General features: G+C 42.0%; 1 protein-coding gene across 3 annotated transcripts in view; it reads left to right on the top strand.

Annotated features, from left to right (window-relative positions):
- The first annotated feature begins 19 nt into the window (after nucleotides 1-19).
- myom3 (myomesin 3) overlaps nucleotides 20-24,552 on the top strand; it is a 108,606-nt gene continuing 84,073 nt past the window's right edge. The window contains exons 1-8 of one of the 3 annotated variants that reach the window (XM_072547942.1): nucleotides 20-137; nucleotides 6,562-6,701; nucleotides 12,064-12,214; nucleotides 16,125-16,282; nucleotides 18,986-19,078; nucleotides 20,598-20,686; nucleotides 22,270-22,314; nucleotides 23,928-24,068. In XM_072547942.1, coding sequence (XP_072404043.1) covers nucleotides 6,592-6,701; nucleotides 12,064-12,214; nucleotides 16,125-16,282; nucleotides 18,986-19,078; nucleotides 20,598-20,686; nucleotides 22,270-22,314; nucleotides 23,928-24,068 — 787 coding nt within the window. In that variant the 5' untranslated portion in view covers nucleotides 20-137; nucleotides 6,562-6,591. Of the gene's footprint in view, nucleotides 138-6,358; nucleotides 6,444-6,561; nucleotides 6,702-12,060; nucleotides 12,215-16,124; nucleotides 16,283-18,985; nucleotides 19,079-20,597; nucleotides 20,687-22,269; nucleotides 22,315-23,927; nucleotides 24,069-24,552 lie in introns of those variants that run through there. The other 2 variants (XM_072547940.1, XM_072547941.1) reach the window with 2 other exon arrangements.

The following is a 24,552-nucleotide window of genomic DNA, read 5'->3' as shown; positions in this document are numbered from 1 at the left end:
CTTTTATTGTTCACTGGGAAGCAGCTGCTCATTTTGTCCTTTAGCTCTCCTCTAGACTGTGCAGTCTCTTTATTCATCACAGCTTCTGTATCCGAATGATTCGATTTTAACATCATTCGATTTTAACATTAACTTTGGTGAGTACTTAATTTATGAATTGCAGGCTCTGAATCAACAAGTGGCTTCTTAACCAGAATTCAGACCAGGAACGTACCTTGATTTGATCATGCTTTTGAGCCACAGTCCATGTAATCTCTCAGATAGCCGCAGTTAATACGAAGGCTGACTTTTCTTCATTCATAACAAAAACAGAAATTGCTGGAGAAACCCCACAGGTCTGGTGGTATCTGTGCACAGAAAACCAAGTCAATATTTTGGATCCAGTGACCCTTCTTCAGAACTGATTGTAGCTAGGAAAGGGTTAGTGTATATGCTGAAGATGGGCTGGGAAGAGGGGAAGGGGTAAATGTTTGGTGAAGACAGAGCCCAGCGAGAGGAAACAGCAGTTGGGTAACTGAAGGCATGGATAATTGTGAGCCAGGGAGAATGACTAGTGGTCTTACTCTCTGGGTTTTATTCCTACCTCTCATTTACCCCTCTCTCTCCCCCAGTCACTGTCTTTAGCATATATAACACCCTCTCAAAGCCACTATCAGTTCTGAAGAAGTTTTTGGACCTGAAATGTTAACTCTGCTTCCTCTCCACCAATGCTGGCAGACCTGTTGAGATTTTCAAGCAATTCTTATTTTTGTTTCAGTTTTCTGAATCTGCAGTCCTTTGTATTTTGTTTAGTATTACTTCTTTAAAATAGGGTTCATATTTAAATTGAACCATGATGATGAAAATTTCAATTCTTTTTACAGTGGGATCAGGGTCAGTGTTCAGTGTTTTATATACTGTGCTCAATGGGGAGGCTGTTGCTACAAACAGAAGTGTAAAAGTGGCAAGACAGGTTGAGGGGCTGGCTCATAAAGCAGACAGGCAAAAGTGAGCACTACAGATGCTGGAGATTAGAGTTAAGGGTATGGTGCTGGAAAAGCACCTAGATCAGGCTGCATCCGAGGAGCAGGGAAATCGACGATTTGAGCAAAAGCACTTTTTCTGATGAAGAGCTTTTGCCTGAAATGTCAATTTTCCTAATCCTCGGATGCTGCCTGATCTGCTGTGCTTTTCCAGCAGCACTTTCGATTCATAAAGCAGACAGCATTCTGAGCTTTATTAGTAGGAACATAGAATATAATAGTAAGGACGTTATGTTGAACTTGTGTAACAAACTGGTTCAACTTCTGCTGGAGTATTGCACCCAGTTCTGGGAGCACATTTTAAGAAGGAAGGCAATCGAGAGAGTGAAGAAAACATTAACAAGAAAGAGCCGAGGGTTGATGAACTTTAGTTTTGAACAGTTATGTAACAGTCACAATCACCAGGTAAAGGGGACTGAGAAAATTATTACATCTAAAAGTTGACAAATCTTCAGGTGGTGATGGTCTTCACCTACGTAAGACTGACTGGTCTATAATTCCCAGGGTTATCCCTATTACAAGGGAATAATATTTGCCACCCTCCAATCATCTGGTTTTACTCCAATGGACAGTGAGGATGCAAAGATCCCAAAGGCGCAGCAATATCTTCCCTCATTTCCCGTAATAACCTTGGATATGTCCCATCTGGCTCAGGGGACTTTGGGATGACATGGAGGCTCAGTGGTTAACACAGCTGCCTCACACTGCCAGGAACCTGGGTTCAATTCCAGCCTCGGGCAACTGTCTATGTAGAGTTTGCACATTCTCCCTGTGTCTGAGTGGGTTTCCTCCAGGTGATCCAGTTTCCTCCCACCAAGATGTGCATTTTGCTTTTACTGACCATGCAAAATTGCCCATCGTGTTTCAGGATGTGTAGTTTAGGTGCATTAGTCAGGGGTGAATATAGGATAATAGGGTCGGGGAATGGGTCTGGTTGGGCTACTCTTCAGAGGATCGGTATGGACTTGTTGGGCTGAATGGCCTGTTTCCAAACCGGAGGAAATCTAATTATAAATTGGGAACAGATATTCTCAGAGAAATGCATGACAGAAACGTGGAGGATGTTTAGGGAGCACTTGCTGCGAGTGCTGGGCAGGTTTGTCCCACTGAGACAAGGAAAGGATGGTAGGGTGAAGGAACCTTGGATGACAAGAGATGTGGAAGGAGGTAACATACTTAAGGTTGAGGAGGCAAGGATCAGACAGGGCTCTAGAGGGTTACATGGTAGCCAGGAAGGAACTGAAGAATGGACTAAGGAGAGCTAGAAAGGGGAATGAAAAAGCCCTGGTGGGTAGGATTAAGGAAATCCCTAAGGCATTCTACAGTTCTGTGAGGATGGCCAGAATGAGAGTAGGACCAATCAGGGATAGTGGAAGGAATTTGTGCCTGGAGTTGGAGGAGGTAGGGGAGATCCTTATTGAATATTTTGCTTCAGTATTCATTCATGAGTGTGTCCTTGTTGTTTGTGAGTACAATGTGAAACAGGCTGATACACTTGAACAGGTTGATGTTAAGAAGGAGTAAACACTGGACATTTTGAAAGACATGAGGATAGATAGGCATCTAATAGGAATGAGGTTTGTATGCCGGGGCTGAGAGACAAATGGGAGGGGTTAGGGTTGGGGTGGGGTGGGTGGGGGGTAGCTGAGAAAGCAATAGGTGCATGAAAGTGAGCGAGAAGGTGATAGGTCAGAGTGGGGAATGATGGACAGGTCCAGAGGGCGGTGCCAACTTGGAGACTTAGGACTGGGATAATGTAGGGGGAGGAGAAATGAGGAAGCTACTGAAATCCACGTTTATCCCATGTGGTTGCAGGGTCCCAAGGCGGAATAGGAGGCGTTCTTCCTCCAGGCGTTGGGTGGTAATGGTTTGGCGATGGAGGAGGCCCAAGATCTGCATGTCCTTGACAGAGTGGGAGGGGGAGTTGAAGTGTTCAGCCACAGGGAGTGGGGTTGATGGGTGTGGGTGTCCCAGAGATGTTCTCTGAAACGATCCGCAAGAAGGTGTCCTGTCCTCCCGATGTAGAGGAGACCACACCAGGTGCAACAGATGCAGTAGATGACGTTGGGAGAGGTACAGGTAAATTTCTGACGAATGTGGAAGGATCCCTTGGGGCCTTAGACGGAGGTGAGGGGAGTGGTGTGGGTGTAAGGTTTTGCACTTCCTGTGGTGGCAGGGAAAGGTGCCAGAAGTGGAGTCTGGGCTGGTGGGGGGTATGGACCTGACGAGAGAGTTGCAGAGTGAATTGTCTTTGATCTCCAGTATCTGCAGTCCTCACTTTCTACTAATCTAGTACAGCTCCTCAGAACTGTCTCCAACACACTAACGGGTAGCACGGTAGCACAGTAGTTAGTCTCGGGTGACGGTATGAAGTTTGCACATTCTCCTTGTGTCTGCATGGGTTTCCTCTGGATGCTCTGGTTTCCTCCCACATTCCAAATGATGTGCGGGTGAGGTGAATTGGTCCTGTTAAAATTGCCCATAGTGATCAGGGATGTGTAGGTTAGATGTATTAGTCTAGGGTAAATGTGGAGCAGTAGGGGAATGGGTCTGGGTGGGTTACTCTTCGGGCAGTCGATGTGGACTTGCCTGGCCAAAGGGCCTGTTTCTACATTGAAAGGGTTCTATATCATCTCCTTTCTCAAATAAAGAGACCAAAAACTGCACATAGTATTTGAGATGTGATCTCACCAGCGTCCTGTTGAATTGAAGTATAACATGTTCATTTCCATGAACAATTTCTCTAAAATAAAGGCTTAAATCATTAGCCATGTCAATGTCTTGCTGTTCTTCCAAACTAACTCTTTGTGATTTATGTATTAGATCACCTAGATCTCTCTGCATCTCAGAATTGAACAATATTCTCTCTTCCCAAACAATATTCTCCCCAAATCATCACCTTCTCCCTCTGCCTCCCCCCTCCTCACCCTCCCCCGCCCCTCCCCCGACCAGAGTCACCACAATCAACAGAACATTCCTCGATCTGCACAGTCCAGGAATCCCACAACCCTCTTTCTGACACACATGATGAGGATCTGTCTCCCATTAAACACACAGACCACCTTTTCACTGAAGCCAGTTGAACACAATGCACAACAGTTTGATTCTTTAATGGAATCTCTTTTAAGAAGAGATAGAATTAAAGCTATAAGATCTAAATGCATCCAGCACCAACAGAATTTTAAGGTAAATAGTAACAGCTGTTTTATGGATAACTCTGTTTAAATTGCAAAAGTGGAACAAGTTTATGAGCTTTTTGCTCATGATACTCGAAGTACATTTTACTGTTGTAATAAAGTGTAATTTGATCCTGCCATAATACCTAATGTAAGGATCTGAGAGCAATCAGGAGTAGGAACTATGGTGAACTTTGCTTCCTTAAACTCAGAGATGTTGAGGTCAATGATAGTACTCCACGTGCCACCTGACTGAGGTCACTTAAAGAGGTGCAATAGTTGAATCAGATTCTTCCTGAAGATATGGCAGCATTTTCCACCCACTTTATTGCATGAGTACACATTTTTTGATATGAACTATATTTGTGCGTACTTGTTGTCTGTCCCAATAAAAACTGGCTTACTTTCTTTTTTACTAAGTAAATACCTAAACCTGTTTAGTTCCTGCTGTCCCTGACAGACTAGGGATCACATTATGTACCTACCTGTATCATTGGCTTCAGCAGGTCATCATACTTACTCAAGAAGATCAAAATATTTACAAGATGCACTGTAGTACCTCACCAAGTCTCCTTTGATCCAAACCCACCACCACTTCCATCTAGAAGGCCAAGGGCAGCAGATTTATGGGAACACCACTCCCTGCAAGTTCCCCTTCAAGCCACTCACTATCCTGACTTGGAAATACATGACCACTCCTTCACTGTCGCTGGTCAAAATCCTGGAATTCTTTACCTTATGGCATTGTGGGTCTACACACAGCACATAGACCGCTGTGGTTCAAGAAGGCAACTCACCCCCACCTTCTCAAGGGGTAACTAGGGACAGATAATAAAAGCTGGTCTGAAAATGGAGATGTCAGTGTTAAACCTTCACGCACAAAGTGCAACTAAATCTACCTAATGGGAATACTACCTCAATTTGTAAATCTAATTTTTTGGTTTCTAATTGACTGACCAACGTTAATAGATGATTGGAATCCTACTCAAAGAAAAGGGTTCAACAACTGGTTGTCTTAATCTTTTAGAAAATGCAGAAATAATATTATGATACAATACCTTTGAAAGAATGTTTGAAAACAAATAAAATTGATACCAAAATTCTACCATCTTTATAGTGCTTTATTGCTTGTCTTTGAAGTTGGTAACTTCATTCCCGAGTGAGGAGAATCTCTCAGCAGCTCACTGTGGGCTCTATGACAAGGTGAAATAGGGATTGATTATTAGGGATTAGGGAGTTGTCCAAGCATGACTCATGTATGTCTTTGTGAAATTAATGATGTTGGGTAATAGCTTTCCAAACCTTCTAGTTTCTTAAAAAGTACATCGTTCTTGGAGGTTTGTATCACAAATAGACAGAGTGGCATTTAGCACACTTGCATTCATTGCTCTGACCTTTGAGTACAAGAGTTGGGACGTTACGTTAAGGTTGTACAAGACATTGATGAGGCCTCTTCTGGAGCGTTGTGTCCAGTTCGGGTCACCCTGTTATAGGAAGGATATTATTAAGCTGGAGACAGTTCAGAAGAAATTTACCAGGAAGTCGCCAGGAATGGATGGTATGAATTATAAGGAGAGGCTGGCAGTTTTTCATTGGAGTGTTGGAAGTTTTAAGGTGACCTTATAGAAGTTTATAAAATCATGAAGGGTATAGATAAATTGAATGGCAAGTGTCTTTTCCCTAGAATGGGGAATTTCAAGATTAGGGAACATATTTTTAAGGTGAGAGGAGAAAGATTTGAAAAGATATGAGGACAATTTTCCTTTATACAGGGAGTGATTCGTCTGTGGAAAGAACTTCCAGAAAAGAGTGATTGATGTGGATACAGTTAGAGCATTTAAAAGACATTTAGGTGAGTATGTGAATAATTATATGGGCCAAACGCAGGCAGGTGGGACTAGTTTTGTTTGGGATTATGGTTGGCATGAACTGGTTGGACTGAAGGGGCTGTTTCTGTGCTGTATAGCTCCATGACTCCATCCTCTGAACAATTCAAAATGTTTTTTAGTAATCCTAAGCCAACTATTTCTTCATTGCTGAGATTTCTTCATGGTACAGTATTTACTATTTTCTAGCTGATAGGATGGAGCGACTCTGAATTATTCATGAACTGACTGTTGTGATGGTCGAAAGGTCAGCATTCCCTCAGCATGTTCTCTCACTGCCTGTGTGAATCTGTTGAGCCTCTGCTCAGCAGACAGTTAGTGTGGTGACAACTGAAGTGCTGCTGTGTGGAGAATCCCAGGTGTGAATCTGCATTGTCACCATCTCCCTGCAAACAGCTCCAGAAATGGCTTATGATGATGAAGGATAGTTCTCCAACTCACACACGCCAATTAAGTATCTTTCTGTTTATGTTCTAGTCAACGTGAAACAAACATTTGTATCAAGACATGGCAACCAGACTTCTACATCATTATCACAATAAGCCTGAGCTCTTTGGCTCTTCATCTCATGCTAAAAGACATTCTGCTGAAAGGGCGATTTTAACTCCTGTTCTCAGGTAAGCTGGAGTTTATAGATTGTTGGCTTGTTGGAAGTTTGATTTAATCATTCACGCTGGCATGTTTGCCAAGTGTTTTAGTTGCTGTGACATCATTTAATTAACTTTGAATATTAGTGTTAGCTATGAATTATTACGTTTCTATTTTTTATTAAATCGAGCAAACTAATTGCATGCTTCATCCACAGAACGTTGTAGTTGTGACATGTCATTGTCTCCTAATAGTGGTGGAGAAATTATAGGGTCTGACCCAAGGAAGGTCCATTCGAGTATTCAACCCAATGTCAAGTCAGGTCGACATGATGTGGAGGTGGCTGGTGTTGGACTGGAGTAACAAAGTCAGAAGTCACACAGGTTATAGTCCCACAGGTTTATTTGAGGTCACAAACCTTTGGTGGCTTCAAATAAACCTGTTGGACTATAACCTGGTGTCGTCTGAAATCAGGTAAAGATATCAAAAGGAAGCGATCAAAAGAAAGATGGAATTAAGTCTGGGGTAAATAACAGGAATAGAAATAAAAAGCAAAAGTAAATGACAGATTCTACTACTTAAATATCCAACAATAATGGAAATCTGAATGAATGGTTCTCAACATTTGTTCAAATTAATCTTGTATCTCTAAGAGGTTGTTTGGAAGTAGGTAAGATTGACTGTTACAAATGTATTTGATCTGAAATGGTCAAGCACTAACATTTACTGATGAGTTCAGTGTGTATTTCATGTGTTTGAATGGTGAAGATACCATTCTCACACTTTTGCAGGGACTTGGCAGGTGGAACAGCAGCATCTAGATTTACATGTGTAATTATGGTTGGGAACATTGACATTTGGTGTACATATTAGTAATAACAAGTGCAGTAGGTCTCAGTACTACAGCTAAATTAAATTGTATGTTATACCTTTCTTTACCAGGAGGAAATATTGCTGCATTCCAATGTTCTCTCCTGAACTTCACTTGGCCTAGTGTGGGGTTTGAATACCCAAAATAAATGAGCAATTTGTTAGTAGAACACAACCATAGAAAATTTGTTGATTTCTGGAATTTCCATCTTGCTTGCAGCCTATTTGATATTTCACTTTTAATCTGGGCTGACTGAGCTAAAAAGATTCCTTATGTTTTTGACAAAGACACAATCACTTTTAACTCCTCCAAAATAAATCATTTCTTACAGAAGTTCTTACTGAAGGGAATTTCTACCAAATAATTGTTTGGTCGAACAGAACTGTTGATAAAAGGCACTTCCTGTTGAAACTTATTTTCTTGCACTCATCAGGACAGTTCACAAGAATACCACTGTGGAGGGAAAACATGAGAGGAGGGTGCTGATTGGTTGGCAACTGGATTCTGATTGAATACTGAATGTCTATTATTTGAATTAGTTCTCAGATGATGGTTCCTTCTTGTGGGAACACAAATGGTTAACTAGACACTGGAGTTTCAATGTCATGTCAGTGTGGAGTCGAGTGTGTTCCGAGTTAAAAGCATATGTTGATGCCTCCCACGCTCAGGAGCAGAATGACCTCTGACTATAAAACAAAAAGCACGTTGCAAATAATCCCTCTCTCTGGCATTCATCTGCTATGTCAGCTGTGCCCAATCTGTCAGCAGTGTATAGAGAGCAATGTCTCAACATTACCTTCATTACAAACCTACATTCCATGAATACATTTAAAACATCTCTGTGCCTTGAGTAAAACAATCTTACACTCAGAGGGGTTTTAAGGTTGAAAGATGTCCCAGGCCCCTCAGCCAAAGAAAGAAGCCATTGAAAGCTTTGTGGATGGCTATGATAAACCCGGCTGTTGGCTGTAACAGGTTTGTTAGGAAGAGATTGTTTAAAATTAATGCAAGTGATATTACCTGAATAAGTTAACACATTAGAATTTCCAATTAACCAAAGTTGTGTTTGAACTTAGGGGACCCCAGCTTCCTACACAAACTCAGCAGCTGTTCCCATTTGTCAGCTTTTACTCTCTGGGTCAGAGAAACATTTAAAGCAGCTTTTTCTTTCTATTTCCACACACTTGTTCTGTCTACTCATCTCAAATGAATCTAAAATATGTTTTATTCTGTAGCTAAAATTGGATCTACATCACACTTTAAATTAAGAGCAATCTATCCTCTCTCTGTGTGGGTTTTGTCACTCGTTGGAATACTCTTGCTATAGATCATCAGCCATTGAGTGCAGTATATGTGTTGCTTAGACTATATAGATAACTTTCAAGGTGAATATATACACACACCAGCTGACCACGTGTTTTTCAATCAACAATGAGTATTTATATAGCAGCTTTAATACAATAAACACATCACAAGGAACTGCATAGGAGGATTGGACAAATAAGGGAGCTGAAACCTCATTCCATTGAGACTCAAACAGAGGCACCAATCTCCATTGAGCTCACTGTACAGATTGCTTCTGAAGACCATTAGATGTAGGAGCAGAAGAAGGGCCAGCCCTTCCTGAGGGTGAACCCATGGAAAGTGACCAGGGACATGTGTGGACCAGCTGGCAGGAGTATTCGTTGACGTCTTTAACCTCTCCTATTCCTATCTGGCATGCCAACCTGCTTCAAGAAGACCACCATCATCTCAATGCCAAAGAGTACCTCAATGAGTACCATCTGGTGGCTCTGGCCGCCATCATTATTAAGTGCTTTGAGAGGTTAGTCATGGCTCACATCAACTCCAGCCTCCATAATTATAGAGTCATAGAGAAGTACAGCACGTAAACAACCCTTCGGCCCAACTCGTCCATGCTGACCAGATATCCAAAATGAATATAGTCCCATCTGCCAGCAATTAATCCATATCCCTCTAAATCCTTCCTATTCATATACCCATTGACTTGCCTTTTAAATGTTGTAATTGTACCAGCCTCCACCACTTGCTCTGGCAGCTCATTCCATACACACACCACCCATTGCTTGAAATAGTTGCTCCTTAGGTCTCTTGTATATTTTTCCCCTCTCACCTTAAACCTAAGTCATCTAGTTCTGAACTTTCCCACCCCAGGGAAAACTCCTTGGCTAGTCACTCTATCTATGCCCCTCATGATTTACTAAACCTCGATTAGGGGGTTAGATAGGGTTGACAGTGAGAACCTTTTTCCACATATGGAGTCAGCTATTACAAGGGGGCATAGCTTTAAATTAAGGGGGGGTAGATATAGGACTGATGTTAGGGGTAGGTTCTTCACTCAGCGAGTCGTAAGTTCATGGAATGCCCTGCCAGTAGCAGTAGTGGACTCTCCCTCTTTATGGGTATTTAAGCAGGCATTGGATAGGTATATGGAGGATATTGGGTTAGTGTAGGTTAGGTGTGCTTTGATCGGCGCAACATCGAGGGCCGAAGGGCCTGTACTGCGCTGTAATGTTCTATGTTCTATGTTAAGATCACTCCTCAGTATCCGACAATTCAGGAAAACAGCCCCAGCCTATTCAGCCTCTCCTTATGGCTCAAACCCTCCAACCCTGGCAACATCCTTTAAATGTTTCTGAATCCTTTCAAGTTTAACAACATCTCCGCCCAGTGTGCCTTAATCTTTGCAATTTGCCTATGTGCACTATCTTCCCAGCCTTACAATCGTCCCTGGAGCATTTGGAAACAAGGACACCTACGTCAAACTCCTACTTATTGACTACAGTTCCACCTTCAACACCATAATTCCAAACTAATTAATCTCCAAACTCCAAGACGTAGGTCTCGGCTCCCCCTTTGTAACTGGATCCTTGACATCCTGACCCATAGACCCCAATCAGTAAGGATAGGCGACCACCATAATCTTCAACACCGATGCCCCACAAGGCTGTGTACTCAGCCCCCTGTGGTACTCTTTATAAATTCATGACTGTGTGGCCTAATTCTGCTCCAACGCCATTTACAAGTTCGCTGACGACACCACCGCTGTACGTTGATCTCAAACAACAACAAGACAGAAAACAAGAAAGAGATGGAGAGCTTAGCAACCTGATGTAAAGACAACAATCTCTCCTTCAATGAGCTTGGGGAGCAGATATAAAAGTTTGAGAATGCATATTAATAGATTCAAGAACATTTCCTTCCTCGCTGTTATCATACTTTTGAACAGACCTTTCAAGTGTTAATTCTTCTCTCTCTCTCTCAGTGCACCTTCTCTGTGACTGTAACACTGTATTCTTCACTCTGTTCTGCTACCCTGATGCACTTTGCATGGTACAACCTGCCTGTGAAGCACATAAACCAACACTTTCCACTCTATCTTGGTACATGTGACACCAATAAATCAACGAATCAATCAAGTCAGCTTGATTTCGCTGCTCGTTGGATGCTGCCTGAACTGCTGTGCTCTTCCAGCACCACCAATCCATCATGCAATGGCTGATCTGATCGTCCTCATTGTACAACAATACCGCCCTGCTTCACAGCTCTTTCCACTCAATAATTCCACCGATTGGCTATTCTCTGAGAGAAGAAATTCCTCCTCATCTCTGTTTTAAATGGGCAACCTCAGAATCAGAAAATAATAAGCAGCAAGTAAATAACTTGTGATCTTGCTGGGATGTGGCTGATTACACTGTGCCCCTTTGCAGAAGGGACTCTACTGCCAGATGCTGGGCTCTCTATGCAGTCCATTTGGCCCATTTATCACAGTGCTGTAATGGCTGGCTTTGAGCTGCTTTCTGAATTGACCTAACGCGGCATTACACTTTCAAAAAGGTGGGGGGGTTTGGAGGAGCATTGGACGACCACTGCCCATCTGGAACCATGAAAGTGGAAGTTTGATTCCACACCAAGACTTGCTTGCTGCAGAAGGTGTGCTCATAATGTGGTCCCACAAAAGGTGCCCCCCTCCCAATCCTTCCAACGATCCCAGCCTGGGCAGTAAGTGTGGGAGAGTCTCCTGATCTGCCAGAACTCTGTGGGAGCTGCAGGACAACAGACTGCCCATGTTACAAATTCAAAATACTCGTCCTTGCCATGGGCTGTACGCTGTGCCAAACCTCCTGCTCACTGTGAGGACCGAGAGAGAGATTCAAGGAGCAACTCAGCACTTTCTTCACAAAGGTAACTAGGATGGAGCAATAATTACTGACCTTGCCACACCTGCATCCCGCCAATGAAAAACAACAACTTCACCACGCCAAGAAAAACAGTAGAACACCAACAACGTTGCTGTCATCTAGCAGTGCCATGTAGAAAGATACCACTGAGGATTATTAATATTAATGGAGAGTAAGAGCGACTAAATGCTAAAATAAAGATTTAGATTTTTGTTTGACCTTGTGCAGCTGACTGAGGGTGAAAGGAATTTGCTTGGTAATTAATTTGTTTCTATTCTTTGTTAAGACATAACATAATCTGGAACATCTTTCAAGCAGGCCTGAAAGAAGGAGCCAGTATAGACGAGGAAAATCAGAACCAGGCAAGGAGGTTTTATTTGGAAATGAGATGAAGACGGTTGATGAAAACTACTACAAAGCTCAGAAACTCGTGTCAACAAAGGCTGATCAAAAAGCGATTCGTCAGAAGGTAGTGGAGGGACTGTGCTGAGATGGGAGTGACTGTACTGAGACTGGAGTGACTGTACTGAGATGGGAGTGACTGTACTGAGACTGGAGTGACTGTACTGAGATGGGAGTGACTGTACTGAGACTGGAGTGACTGTGTGAGACAGGAGTGACTGTACGGAGACAGGAGTGACTGTACTGAGATGGGAGTGACTGTACTGAGACTGGAGTGACTGTGCTGACATTGGAGTGACTGTACTGAGACTGGAGTGACTGTGCTGAGATGGGAGTGACTGTACTGAGACTGGAGTGACTGTGTGAGACAGGAGTGACTGTACGGAGACAGGAGTGACTGTGCTGACATTGGAGTGACTGTACTGAGACTGGAGTGACTGTACTGAGATGGGAGTGACTGTACTGAGACTGGAGTGACTGTGCTGACATTGGAGTGACTGTACTGAGACTGGAGTGACTGTACTGAGATGGGAGTGACTGTACTGAGACTGGAGTGACTGTACTGAGATGGGAGTGACTGTACTGAGACTGGAGTGACTGTACTGAGATGGGAGTGACTGTACTGAGACTGGAGTGACTGTGTGAGACAGGAGTGACTGTACGGAGACAGGAGTGACTGTGCTGACATTGGAGTGACTGTACTGAGACTGGAGTGACTGTACTGAGATGGGAGTGACTGTACTGAGACTGGAGTGACTGTGCTGACATTGGAGTGACTGTACTGAGACTGGAGTGACTGTACTGAGATGGGAGTGACTGTACTGAGATGGGAGTGACTGTACTGAGACTGGAGTGACTGTGCTGACTTTGGAGTGACTGTATTGAGACTGGAGTGACTGTATTGAGATGGGAGTGACTGTACTGAGACTGGAGTGACTGTGCTGACATTGGAGTGACTGTACTGAGACTGGAGTGACTGTATTGAGATGGGAGTGACTGTACTGAGACTGGAGTGACTGTGCTGACATTGGAGTGACTGTACTGAGACTGGAGTGACTGTACTGAGATGGGAGTGACTGTACTGAGACTGGAGTGACTGTACTGACATTGGAGTGACTGTACTGAGACTGGAGTGACTGTATTGAGATGGGAGTGACTGTACTGAGACTGGAGTGACTGTGCTGACATTGGAGTGACTGTACTGAGACTGGAGTGACTGTATTGAGATGGGAGTGACTGTACTGAGACTGGAGTGACTGTGCTGACATTGGAGTGGCTGTACTGAGACTGGAGTGACTGTACTGAGATGGGAGTGACTGTACTGAGACTGGAGTGACTGTGCTGAGACAGGAGTGACTGTGCTGAGACAGGGGGACTGTGCTGAGACTGGAGTGACTGTACTGAGATTGGAGTGACTGTACTCAGACTGGAGCAACTGAGTGAGACTGGAGTGACTGTGCTGAGACAGGAGTGACTGTACTGAGATGGGAGTGACTGTGCTGACATTGGAGTGACTGTACTAAGACTGGAGTGACTGTACTGAGACTGCAGTGACTGTGTGAGACTGGAGTGACTGTGTGAGATGGGGGGACTGTACTGAGACTGGAGTGACTGTACTGAGACTAGAGTGACTGTACTGAGATGGGAGTGACTGTGCTGACATTGGAGTGACTGTACTAAGACTGGAGTGACTGTACTGAGACTGGAGTGACTGTACTGAGATGGGAATGACTGTGCTGACATTGGAGTGACTGTACTGAGATGGGAATGACTGTACTGAGACTGGAGTGACTGTGTGAGACAGGAGTGACTGTGTGAGACTGGAGTGACTGTACTGAGACTAGAGTGACTGTGTGAGACTGGAGTGACTGTGTGAGACTGGAGTCACTGTGTTGACATTGGAGTGACTGTGTGAGATGGAGGGACTGTGCTGAGATGGGAGTGACTGTACTGAGACTGGAGTCACTGTACTGAGACTGGAGCAACTGTGTGAAACTGGAGTGACTGTGTGAGACTGGACGACTGTACTGAGACTGGAGTGACTGTACTGAGACTGGAATGACTGTGTGAAGCTGGAGTGACTGTACTGAGACTGGAGTGACTGTACTGAGACTGGAGTGACTGTACTGAGACAGGAGTGACTGTACTGAGACTGGAGCGACTGTGTGAGACTGGAGTGACTGTGCTGAGTTTGGAGGGACTGTGTGAGACTGGAGCGACTGTGTGAGACTGGAGTGACTGTACTGAGATTGGAGTGACTGTACTGAGACAGGAGTGACTGTACTGAGACTGGAGCGACTGTGTGAGACTGGAGTGACTGTACTGAGATTGGAGGGGCTGCAGTGAGACTGGAGGGACTGTACTGTGACTGCTGTTAGGCACAAGGAGATAACTGGATTCAAATAGAATTCAAGTCCACACTTTCAGTGCACTACAGATAACTGCATTACTTAAAACGCACTTTCCACTAATTACTAATTCCCTATCTTAATGCAAGCGATTCACACCCAATTAAATCTTAACTAATATACCATCACCTATTCTCACATTCCATTCGGTCTCAGACATCCTGTACTGGAAACAAACAACTGATTTTTAAGAAGAGAATAGAATTTGAATTGCAACATGATGAGATACATTATGTTCATTAGAAACGTTAAATCTATGCATAATGATTATGACTCGTTGTGCAATTAAACAAATATGTTCAATATTACAGCTATTGGGATTGGTTAGCTCAGTTGGCCGGACGTTTGTTTTCCGATACAGAATGGTGACAACAATCACGGATACAATTCCCACACTGGTTGAGGCCACTTTGAAGGATTCTCCTTCTCAATCTTATCCCTCACCGGAGGTGTGGTGTCCCTCAGTTAAAACCTCTTTAAGACAGTAGCCCCATTGTCCGGAAGGATCATGGTGACTTTGCCTTTTATGATCCATCATTTCAATTCCTTTATGAATAATATAAGGAAATAGGCCCAACAGAATGGGAAAGGAAGGAGTTGTCCAAAGAAGTTTTTAAAACCATGTAAGAACCAAAGATACATTAACGATTGCTCCTGATATATTTCAGTTGTTTTAATTGGAACTAGTCCTACATTCTCACTTTGTGATATGCCACAATGACAATGCTCAGTTGTTACACAGACAGAGCAGAATATCCAACACATGGGACATATATGCTCCAATACATTCAAGAAATATCACATGGAGGCAGTGTCACCAACTGGTATGCCAACCACTCTCAGCATGGCAAACTCCCATCTTTCTGGGGACAGTAGAGAGTGCCAGGAATACGTGGCAAGACCCAGAGACTTGAGTGGTAAGCGCTGGTTATAAATTTCACAGAAGGAGAAATATGTGCCTTTCTTAAGAAATGTTTTTTATCTACAACTTCTCCAAGGCTTCCACTACCACAGCGTGAAAGATTGTCTCTCTTGCTGCCATACAGGAGAGACCAAAGCAGGACTGGAGTGAACTGCAGAGAATGATGAACTCCCCCAGTTTCCATCGTGATATGGGATTGTCAGACAACAGCCTCAAGTGCTGTTCATCCCTGTCCCCTCAGTGAAATCCAAGTTATCATAGAATTATACCCAGTATAATTCCTTCAGTATTGTCCCTGCATCATACCTGTCTATCTCCATGCTGTCACATCACCCTCTCAGGCAGGAAATTTAATGCACTTCTAGAGTTTTCCAAAACCCTACACTTTGTAATGATACACCCATCTTCAATATCTTAAGGAACTCATGAAATCCCTGAACATTTTCAAGTTTACAACAATATTCCCAATCTGTCTATGATTTTAATGGAGGTATTATCACTTTATTGGAATTGCATTAACACTTTAATTATAGTTAATGGACAAAGGATGTATGTATCATTATTTTGGACATATTACACAGTGTAATCTCAAGATGTGAGGAAGTAACGTTGAGAAGGTTTAACATTGAAAACAAACATTGTTTCAGGTGGAGAGAAGAGCAGAGGAGGAAAGGCAGCTTGCTGCTGACCTCGAGGCCCATGCTCCGGAGTTTGTGCTTGGACTCAGGCCGCACACAGTCTGGGAGAAGATGAGCGTTAGCCTTTCCTGCATTGTCCAGGGAGCACCTTCTCCTCAGGTTAAATGGTACTAACAAATGAAACAAAACTGGTTGAAAGAAAAATTGCAGCCACAAATAATCCAATTGCTCCAGAATATAATCTGATTAAAATATGAAAGAGGAATTATTATCTCATCCTCAGTGCTGTGGCCCGATGACAGATGACTAGAAATAGGCCAGCAATCTCCTAACCCCACAATCAGATATTCTTCTTGGCGTTACTATGTTTGGATAATGCTGGAAAAACTCATCAGGCCTGGCAGCATCTGTGGAGCGTGTGTGTCTGTGTGTGTCTGTGTGTGTGTGAGATGTTAGAAACAAAATTCAATAAAATTTAGACGAGACCACCAAAGCTGGAAACAAGACAATTTATTACGAACTTGCAAGTAAGGGCTTCCATTGCATAAGCAAATGAAAGCAGATTCGAACTTAGGTTAGTGTATAGTTATACCCTTTGAGCTGACTGAGGTTATCTCTCCAGACTCTTAATTACCCAATCTCGCTTACTATTTTGCCTCTACCTATCTATGTTCCGCACCCATTGCCCCTTTCTTTCCAAGTTGGCAATTTCCCCCTTGCACATGCTGTTATAAGGCTAAACTCTTATCTCGCTGTTCCCCTTTGTAACTTCTTTCATTGTCCACAGGTACATTCCATTCTTGTACATACATCTTAACAATGTATCTTTTTCGTGCTTTGCTTATATGTTTCAGTAATCTTAGCTTTTTGCTGAAACTGTTGTTTTAAACATTATGGTAAAAGGAATTATTTTCTTTAATAAATCTACATTAAAGTTAGTACTTAATTATCCATAATTATGCACTGAAAAGTAGAGGTACTCTTCCCTAAATATCTGCAGTTAATAGTTCTCTTGCTGTACCCCTTTTCTGTATGCTTTTTCTATATCTGCAAAAACAACACTTTTCACCATTTCTAACAGAGAGAGAGAGAGAGGGGGGACAAAGAGAGAGAGAGAGAGAGAGAGAAGCAGAGTTAGTGTTTCAGATCTGTGCCCCTTTGTCAGAGGAAGGTTCGTAATATTCTGAAGGAGGGTCACTGGACCCAAAACATTAACTCTGTTTCTGTCTCTACAGATGCTGCCAGACCTACAGAGTTTCTTAAGTAATTTCTGTTTCTGTTCGTGAGGTTCAAACTGTTTCTCTTTCCGTGGAAGCTGCCTGATCTGCTGAGAATTTCCAATTTTATTTCCAATTTCCAGATTTGCAACATTTGGCTTTCGTGATTCTATTTTAACATTCCATTTGTCACCATGAGGAAATAGAAAGGAAAACAAACCATAGACCACGGGAACAATTTGAATCTGGATCTATCTAAAAGGACAGTAGAACTGGAATTCTCTGAGATCTTCAACAAAGTGAGGATTCAGGGTTCCAAAGGCTGTTCTTACTATCACTTAAAAGCATGCACATTAACAACAATATCGCCATAAATGTTTACAAAAACAATTAATGATAATGTTAATGAAAGAATGGAATGGGTCACAGAAATAAACTGTTAAATAGTGTAGAGCTTTTAGTTTTTAAAAATCAGATCAATATTGTGCACAGCTAGCAATCAGCATTGATGCAAGTTTGCAAAAATTCCACAATGACCCTGTTTTTGTTTTAGACCCAGGCTAACAAATAGCATAGACCAGGTTTCTGCACTTAACCAGGATTACTACTGATGACATATAAATAGATTCCAGCTACAAGTACAAAAAGCTGTGAACTGTTGACATATAACGCTGGTTAAAATTCTAACCCCTTGTAAACCTCCCTTTGCACACATATACAGACTGACAAAAAAATGGCAAAATGAGTGGAGAGTAAAACTGGGATGGTATTTCACTGAGGGGATCCTTTTCTCCTGCCAGACGTTGGTACAGTCAGTTCTTCAATAATGTGATGGTTGTGTACAATCGCGATGTAATTGTGTTACTTTAAGTTCTGGTTCTAAAGTGCAATTTTTCCATAATGCAGGATTGCACAAGGACACACAATCACATTACAGCCAACACACATTTTAAAAGCTCAAGCTTTAGAAAGAGTGTCCCCAATTCGTCAATTGTGTTACAGCACATTCATGTTAACGAAATGCGTGTTATAACGGAACGACCTGTATTCTTCAATTTCCTTTCGCCAGCTACTTTTCACTTCCTTGCAAGATGCTCGGAGTGACTGGTTCACAAATTACAAAGTCTCTGACTTATTGGTTCCAAGCAACAGCTTACAAGGAGCAAACTAACCTTATTTCTTCAGACTTCAGCTGGTTTCTACTGCAGTGAGAGTCAAAACCTCCATTCCACTTCAGTCCCGTTCACCTGACAAAGGAGCAGCATTCTGAAAGCTTGTGGTTTCAGATAAACCTGTTGGACTATATTATGTGACTTCTGACCTAGGCCAGATAATGACAGCAATTTTCTTGCCTTAAAGGATATTAGTGAACCAGATGGGTTTTTCCCCAACAATCAACAGTAGGCACATGGTTATCATTATTCCAGGTAGTAAACCTGACACAAAATTCCACGGCACAGGTCACCTTGGTGCACTGCTGGGCCAAGTTAGCAGGAAACCACGTTTCTTCCATACATTAAATTAAAAGAGATAGTTGAAAACATAACCTTCTTATAAAGCCCCCTTTAACAAATGCTAGATTACAATTTATTTGTTAATCAAGAAACCTTATATTAAATATTGATTAAATAAATCGATCTTCATCACTGTCAGGTATAAGGATGGAGTTCTGATTCAACCAACAGCTGTTCCTGGCAAATACACGATTGAGAATAAAATTGGTTTACAGACTCTTGGGATTAGTAGGTAAGATATTTTTGATTTTTGAGAATTTGGAGTAATTTTTGTTTATTTCGCGTGAAGCTAACCACAAAATTGATACAGACTGGTGAAGAAATATGATGTCAAACCTTTCTACTTGTGACCATCAGCTTTCATTTACCTGTAATCTGGAAAAGGACAGTTCAAGAGCCATTCTTACAATCACCAGTAGTTAGAGATGGATTACTATCTTTGTTGGAATCAGAGCAGCACAGGCATTACATCTGAAGCATTCTCCATGTGCTAAATAAAGGGCACCCTCTTTTTACCCTTGAATTACCAGGTGATTCCAATTTACACCATTATGGTTTGTAATACTGCCAATGAAATACAGTCAAAATTAATTAGAAAGTGCGACTTCCTCCTGTTCAGGAAAGTTACCTCCAGAGTAGGGAGAATAACTTTTAATTATTTTGGTGAAAATTTCAAACACAACTCTAATTGATCTCAGATACATTAGAACAGCATTTGATTGAGCAGGACTTTCCCCTTTAGTCTTGTTCCTCATACCCTTCAGCTCAAACATTGCAGGCTGATAATTCACTGTGTTTAGGACTGAGACTCCACACTCCAAGTGAAGTGGCAGTGAGGACTTGGACCAGGTAAGCAAGGTGCTGCTCTGAGAATGTGCTTAGTCCATGAGATGGAATCCTAGTTGTTTCATTAATGATTAACGCATTTATCTCTGTCAGTCATAGAGCCATAGACTCATAGAGGTCTGTTTGGCCAAACGTGTCCATGTCACCAATTTTTGCAACTTAAACTAGTCCCATTTGCTCCATATCCCTCCATAGTTACCCCATCCATGTACTTGGCCAAATGTTTCTTAAATGATAAAATTGTACTCATTTCCATCACTACCTCTGGCAGCCCATTCCAGACATTCACCATCTTGTGTGAAAAAAAAGTCTCCTCTGGATTCTTTTGTATCTCTCCCCTCTCGTCTCAAACCCACACCCTCTAGCTTTAGACTCCCCTACCACAGAAAAAGCTGTCGACTATCTTCCTGATCTATGTCCCTCGTGATTTTATAAACTTCTATAAGGTCACCCCTCAGTCTCCAATGCTCCAGGGAAAAAAGTCCCAGCCTGTCCAACCTCTCCTTATAACTCAAACCTTCCAGTCCAGGCAGCATCCTAGTAAATCTTTCTGCAGTCTTTCTAGTTTAATAACATGCGCAGTGCACACCATCTGGAACAGGGTCAAGTTGATTGCATACACTAGCAGGCAATATCTTACAATTAGTATATCTCCAAAGGTGCACTAGAGTTTGTGGACTGTTCAGGTATTTGTTTTCAATATATATTTTGATTGGATTAAATTTTTCAAGGCCCAATCATGCAACAATTTACAAAAGCTTTATAGTTATAATGTACAGATATTATAAAATAACTTAATATTTTAGCAAGTTGCTAGAATCTAGTAGCAAGAAACTTGTTCACAATCCCTTAAAAACACATTAAATACAGTGAATTTTAAATTAATTTATTTATTTTCTCACTAGATGCAGCCCAGAAGATTCAGGCGAGTACTCTGCAATTGCTATAAATTCACATGGAGAAGCTTTATCCTATGCTACAGTCCTTGTGAATAGTAAGTCCTGTGAGATTTAGTAGTTTCAATAACTCCAAGTCGCTGAAAAGATGGAGTAGAATGCAACCTGATGAATCTTCAACATATAGTAGAGTCCAAAGGTGTGGAGCTGGAAAAGCACAGCAGGTCAGGCAGCATCCGAGGAGCAGGAGAGTCGATGTTTCAGGCATAAGCCCTTCCTCAGAAATGCGGGAAATGGGGGGAAGGGGGTTGAGAAATAAATAGGAGGGCGAGTGTGGGACTGAGGGAGAAAGTATCTGTGAAGGCGATAGGTGGATATAAATGGGGAGTAATAGTGATAGGCCAGTAGGGAAGGTGGAGCGGATATGTGGGAAGGAAAATGGACAGAGAGGACAGGTTAAGAAGGTGGTGCCAAATTGGAGGGTTTGATCTGGGATGAGGTGGGGGGAGGGGAGATTTGGAAACTGGTGAAGACGATGTTGATGCTATGTGGTTGGAGGGTCCCAAGGCAGAAGGTGAGGAGTTCTTCCTCCAGGCATTAGATGGCTAAGATTTGGCAGTGGAGGAGGCTGAGGACTTGCATGTCCTTGGGAAAGTGGGAGGGGGAGTTGAAGTGGTCGCCCACAGGGCGGTGGTGTTGTTTGGTGCACGTATCGCAGAGATGTTCCCTGAAAGACTCTGCAAGTTGGCGTCCTGTCTCCCTGATGTGAAGGAGACCACAGTGAGAGTAATGGACAATATACAACAGTGAGGCTGATAATAATTATAAGAATTTTACACAAACTACTCAATCTCTTCAGAGGTTTTGTGTGGACTTGTTGGGCTGAAGAGCCTGTTTCCACAGTGTAGGTAATCTAATCTACAGATCATTAAAAATTAAAGAACGTGAAATGGCTTTTCTCTGTAAAACCTGAGGAATACATTTTTGAGTGATCATTGGCTGTGGTTTAACAGAAATTTGCATGGTCTGAAACTTTACCTTTGTACCCAACTTCTTCTTCTTCTTATCTCTAATATTGATTCTACCTTTTGTTGTTTGGTATTTATTGTGGGGTTCTGATGTTCCTGCTTGCTTTACTGTAAAGGGAGGGGGAGAGACCTGGAGAACTTTCATGTTCAGTTGGACACATCAAATTGTCGAGGTCCCACTATGATGGTCAAAAGGGGGAAGCAGTCCTGCAGGCTGGGAAAACAGGCAGCAAAATGACAGCTTTGCAAAGCTAATGGCAAAGTGGTAAAACTAAAACAGTAACTTAATGATTTTCATATTAAAAACTTTCTGTGGAATTTGTGTGTAAAGCTTTGGGGACACACTCGCCTCTATTATTTCAACAGCAAGTTCTGGCCAATATCAAAACTCCTTTAACTTTTGGGTCAAAAGCTGAAATTGCTGGAAAAGCTCAGCAGGTCTGGCAGTATCTGTGGAGAGAAATCAGAGTTAATGTTTCGGGTTGAGTGACCCTTCTTCAGAACGCAACTAGAAACGTTAGCTCTGATTTCTCTCCACAGACACTGCCAGACCTGCTGAGGTTTTCCAGCAATTTCTGTTTCCATTTCTGGTTTACAGCATCCATACTTCTTTAGGTTTTTATTTAACTTTCCGATGTTTGATGATTTTGCAGAGCATCAAGGCTTAGATTCAGGAGGTGACTCTCTCAAGCTGGAATGTAAGTGACCAATGGATTTATTTCTGATCTGGTTAATTATAATTAACCCTTTCTAGTGTGACTATAATGATGATGCTGTACACCCAGACTTTCATGATTCAGTTTGTCTCTGGTTTGTTGAGATCGCTGAGCATCTTGTTGCTTTATTTATTCATCGTCAAAGTATAGAAAAAGCAATGTATACGCAATTTCAGACCTCGTGGATTAAATTAATCTTGTTTGATATGAGCAAGAAACATGTGTAAATATATTTGTTGCTCTCCAGTCTCACACAATGGGAAGGTGATGGCATGATGATAGTGTAAGTAGATTAATAATCTAGAACTCCAAGCTAATGCTGTGGAGATAAATATTTAAATCCCAGCATGGCAGTTGGTGAGGTTAGAACTGTGTAAAAACCTGCAATAAACCAACTCACCTAACAGTAACCAATTTAACCACTGTTGCCTATTGTGAAAACACATCTCATTCACAAATATCCTTTAGGCAAGGAAATCGGTTGTCCTTACCCAGTCTGACCTACCTGTGACTCTCCAACCACAGCAATGAGGTCAACACTTAACTGGAAATTAGGAAAATGCAAAAAAATGTAGGCCCAGCCAGCAATGACCACATCCCATCAATGACTGATTTTAAAAAACACTGCCATTTTTGAGACACATGGATAATTGTCCAGTCTGTTCTAGTTCTTCCAGAGATTGTTAATCGGCTTCTCTCCAGTCCCTGGGAGAAAAACATTTCCAGTGATGTGGGAATAAATTGCTGTATTTCTTTTTGACCTGTATCTTTTGCGTTTGGTCACCTCATGTAATGCTTCTTAAAAACTATAATCATTGAGTCTTGTAAAGTTTAGAATCATTATAACAACAATAGATAGTATTGCTGTTGCACTTCTTACATCACCAAACATTCCCAATTATTTTGCAATTTGGTTGGGAGAAAATAAAGTAGTAACTCAGTATTCTTTCTGATTGATTTTCACTTTGAATCATTAGACATCTTGCACAAATTGATATACATAAGTCAACTATTTATACAATACACAACCAAAACATCAAAATATTCTGTACGGACTAAAGCTGTATATCCCATCATGTAATGTAGCCAGGAGGTTCCCTGTGATCATGTTAACACACTCCAACAATAAGCTGCAAAGAAAAAAACAACTTAACCTCTTTCCTTAATTCGGAGAAAGTGCGGACTGCAGGTACTGGAGATCAGAGTCGAGAGTGTGGTGCTGGAAAAGCACAGGAGGTCAGGCAGCATCCGAGGAGCAGGAGAATTGACGCTTCGGGCATAAGCTCTTCATCAGGAATGACTTTGAATTTGAAGGGCTTATGCCTGAAACGTCGATTCTCCTGCACCTCGGATGCTGCTTGACTGGCTGTGCTTTTCCAGCACCACACTCTCAACTATCTCCTCAATTGTCTGATTAATGACTATTTCATCTTCAACTCACAAACAGAGGAAATTGTCGTCCCTCATCTCAATCTCAATGGGCTATATAGCCGAGCTCTGTTTGTTCTGTGATTGTGTTGCTGCATTGTCTGCTTTTCTTGGTAACGTATATTTGTAACATCGATTGAAGCTAATCACTGCACCTCTTTCCTCAGCCAGTCAGCTTGAGTTGGATGTTGATATTGTTGATGGGTTTGAAACTTCATTCGGTAAAGAAGGTGATTCCCTGGCCCTGACCTGCACCTTTTCATCGCCTTTGAGAGACAACCAGGAAGAAATCTGCTGGCTCAGGGATGGTCAGTGTTCTTTGAAATATCATTCTTCTCATGGTAGATACCTACCTATCTGGTGCTTTGTTACACTCTCCTGTGAAAATGTTTTACTAAAGCTGAATCTATTCGATTCAGCTGTGTCTAGAGCTGGAACTATGTTAAATAACTGTGAGCCTTGATTAAATTTGCATGTAAAGTTTCAAAACGTGTCAAATCAGGCTCCTAATAACATAATGAATGTATTTTGTAACTTTCAAAGTTGATCTGTTTTATACATATTTCCAAAATAATCAATGTGTCTGCAGAACACAATGTGTTGGTTTGTTTTGTGTTTTATTATAGAGTGGTTTAAAATAGAAGAGTTTATGATTCAGCTTTATACCTCATACTGTGGTGGAGTAAGGTAAACACCTAGTACATTCCATTGAATTTACAGCTCTGAAACAGACTTCGATTCAGCCCAACATGATGGTGTTTATACCCCACACAGTCTCAGCCCATCAACATA

Source organism: Chiloscyllium punctatum, chromosome 27 (genome assembly GCF_047496795.1).
Source record: "Chiloscyllium punctatum isolate Juve2018m chromosome 27, sChiPun1.3, whole genome shotgun sequence".
NCBI classification, from domain to species: Eukaryota; Metazoa; Chordata; class Chondrichthyes; order Orectolobiformes; family Hemiscylliidae; genus Chiloscyllium; species Chiloscyllium punctatum.
The sequence above is the reverse complement of the archived record's forward strand: the minus strand, read 5'-3'. Positions and strand labels throughout refer to the sequence as shown.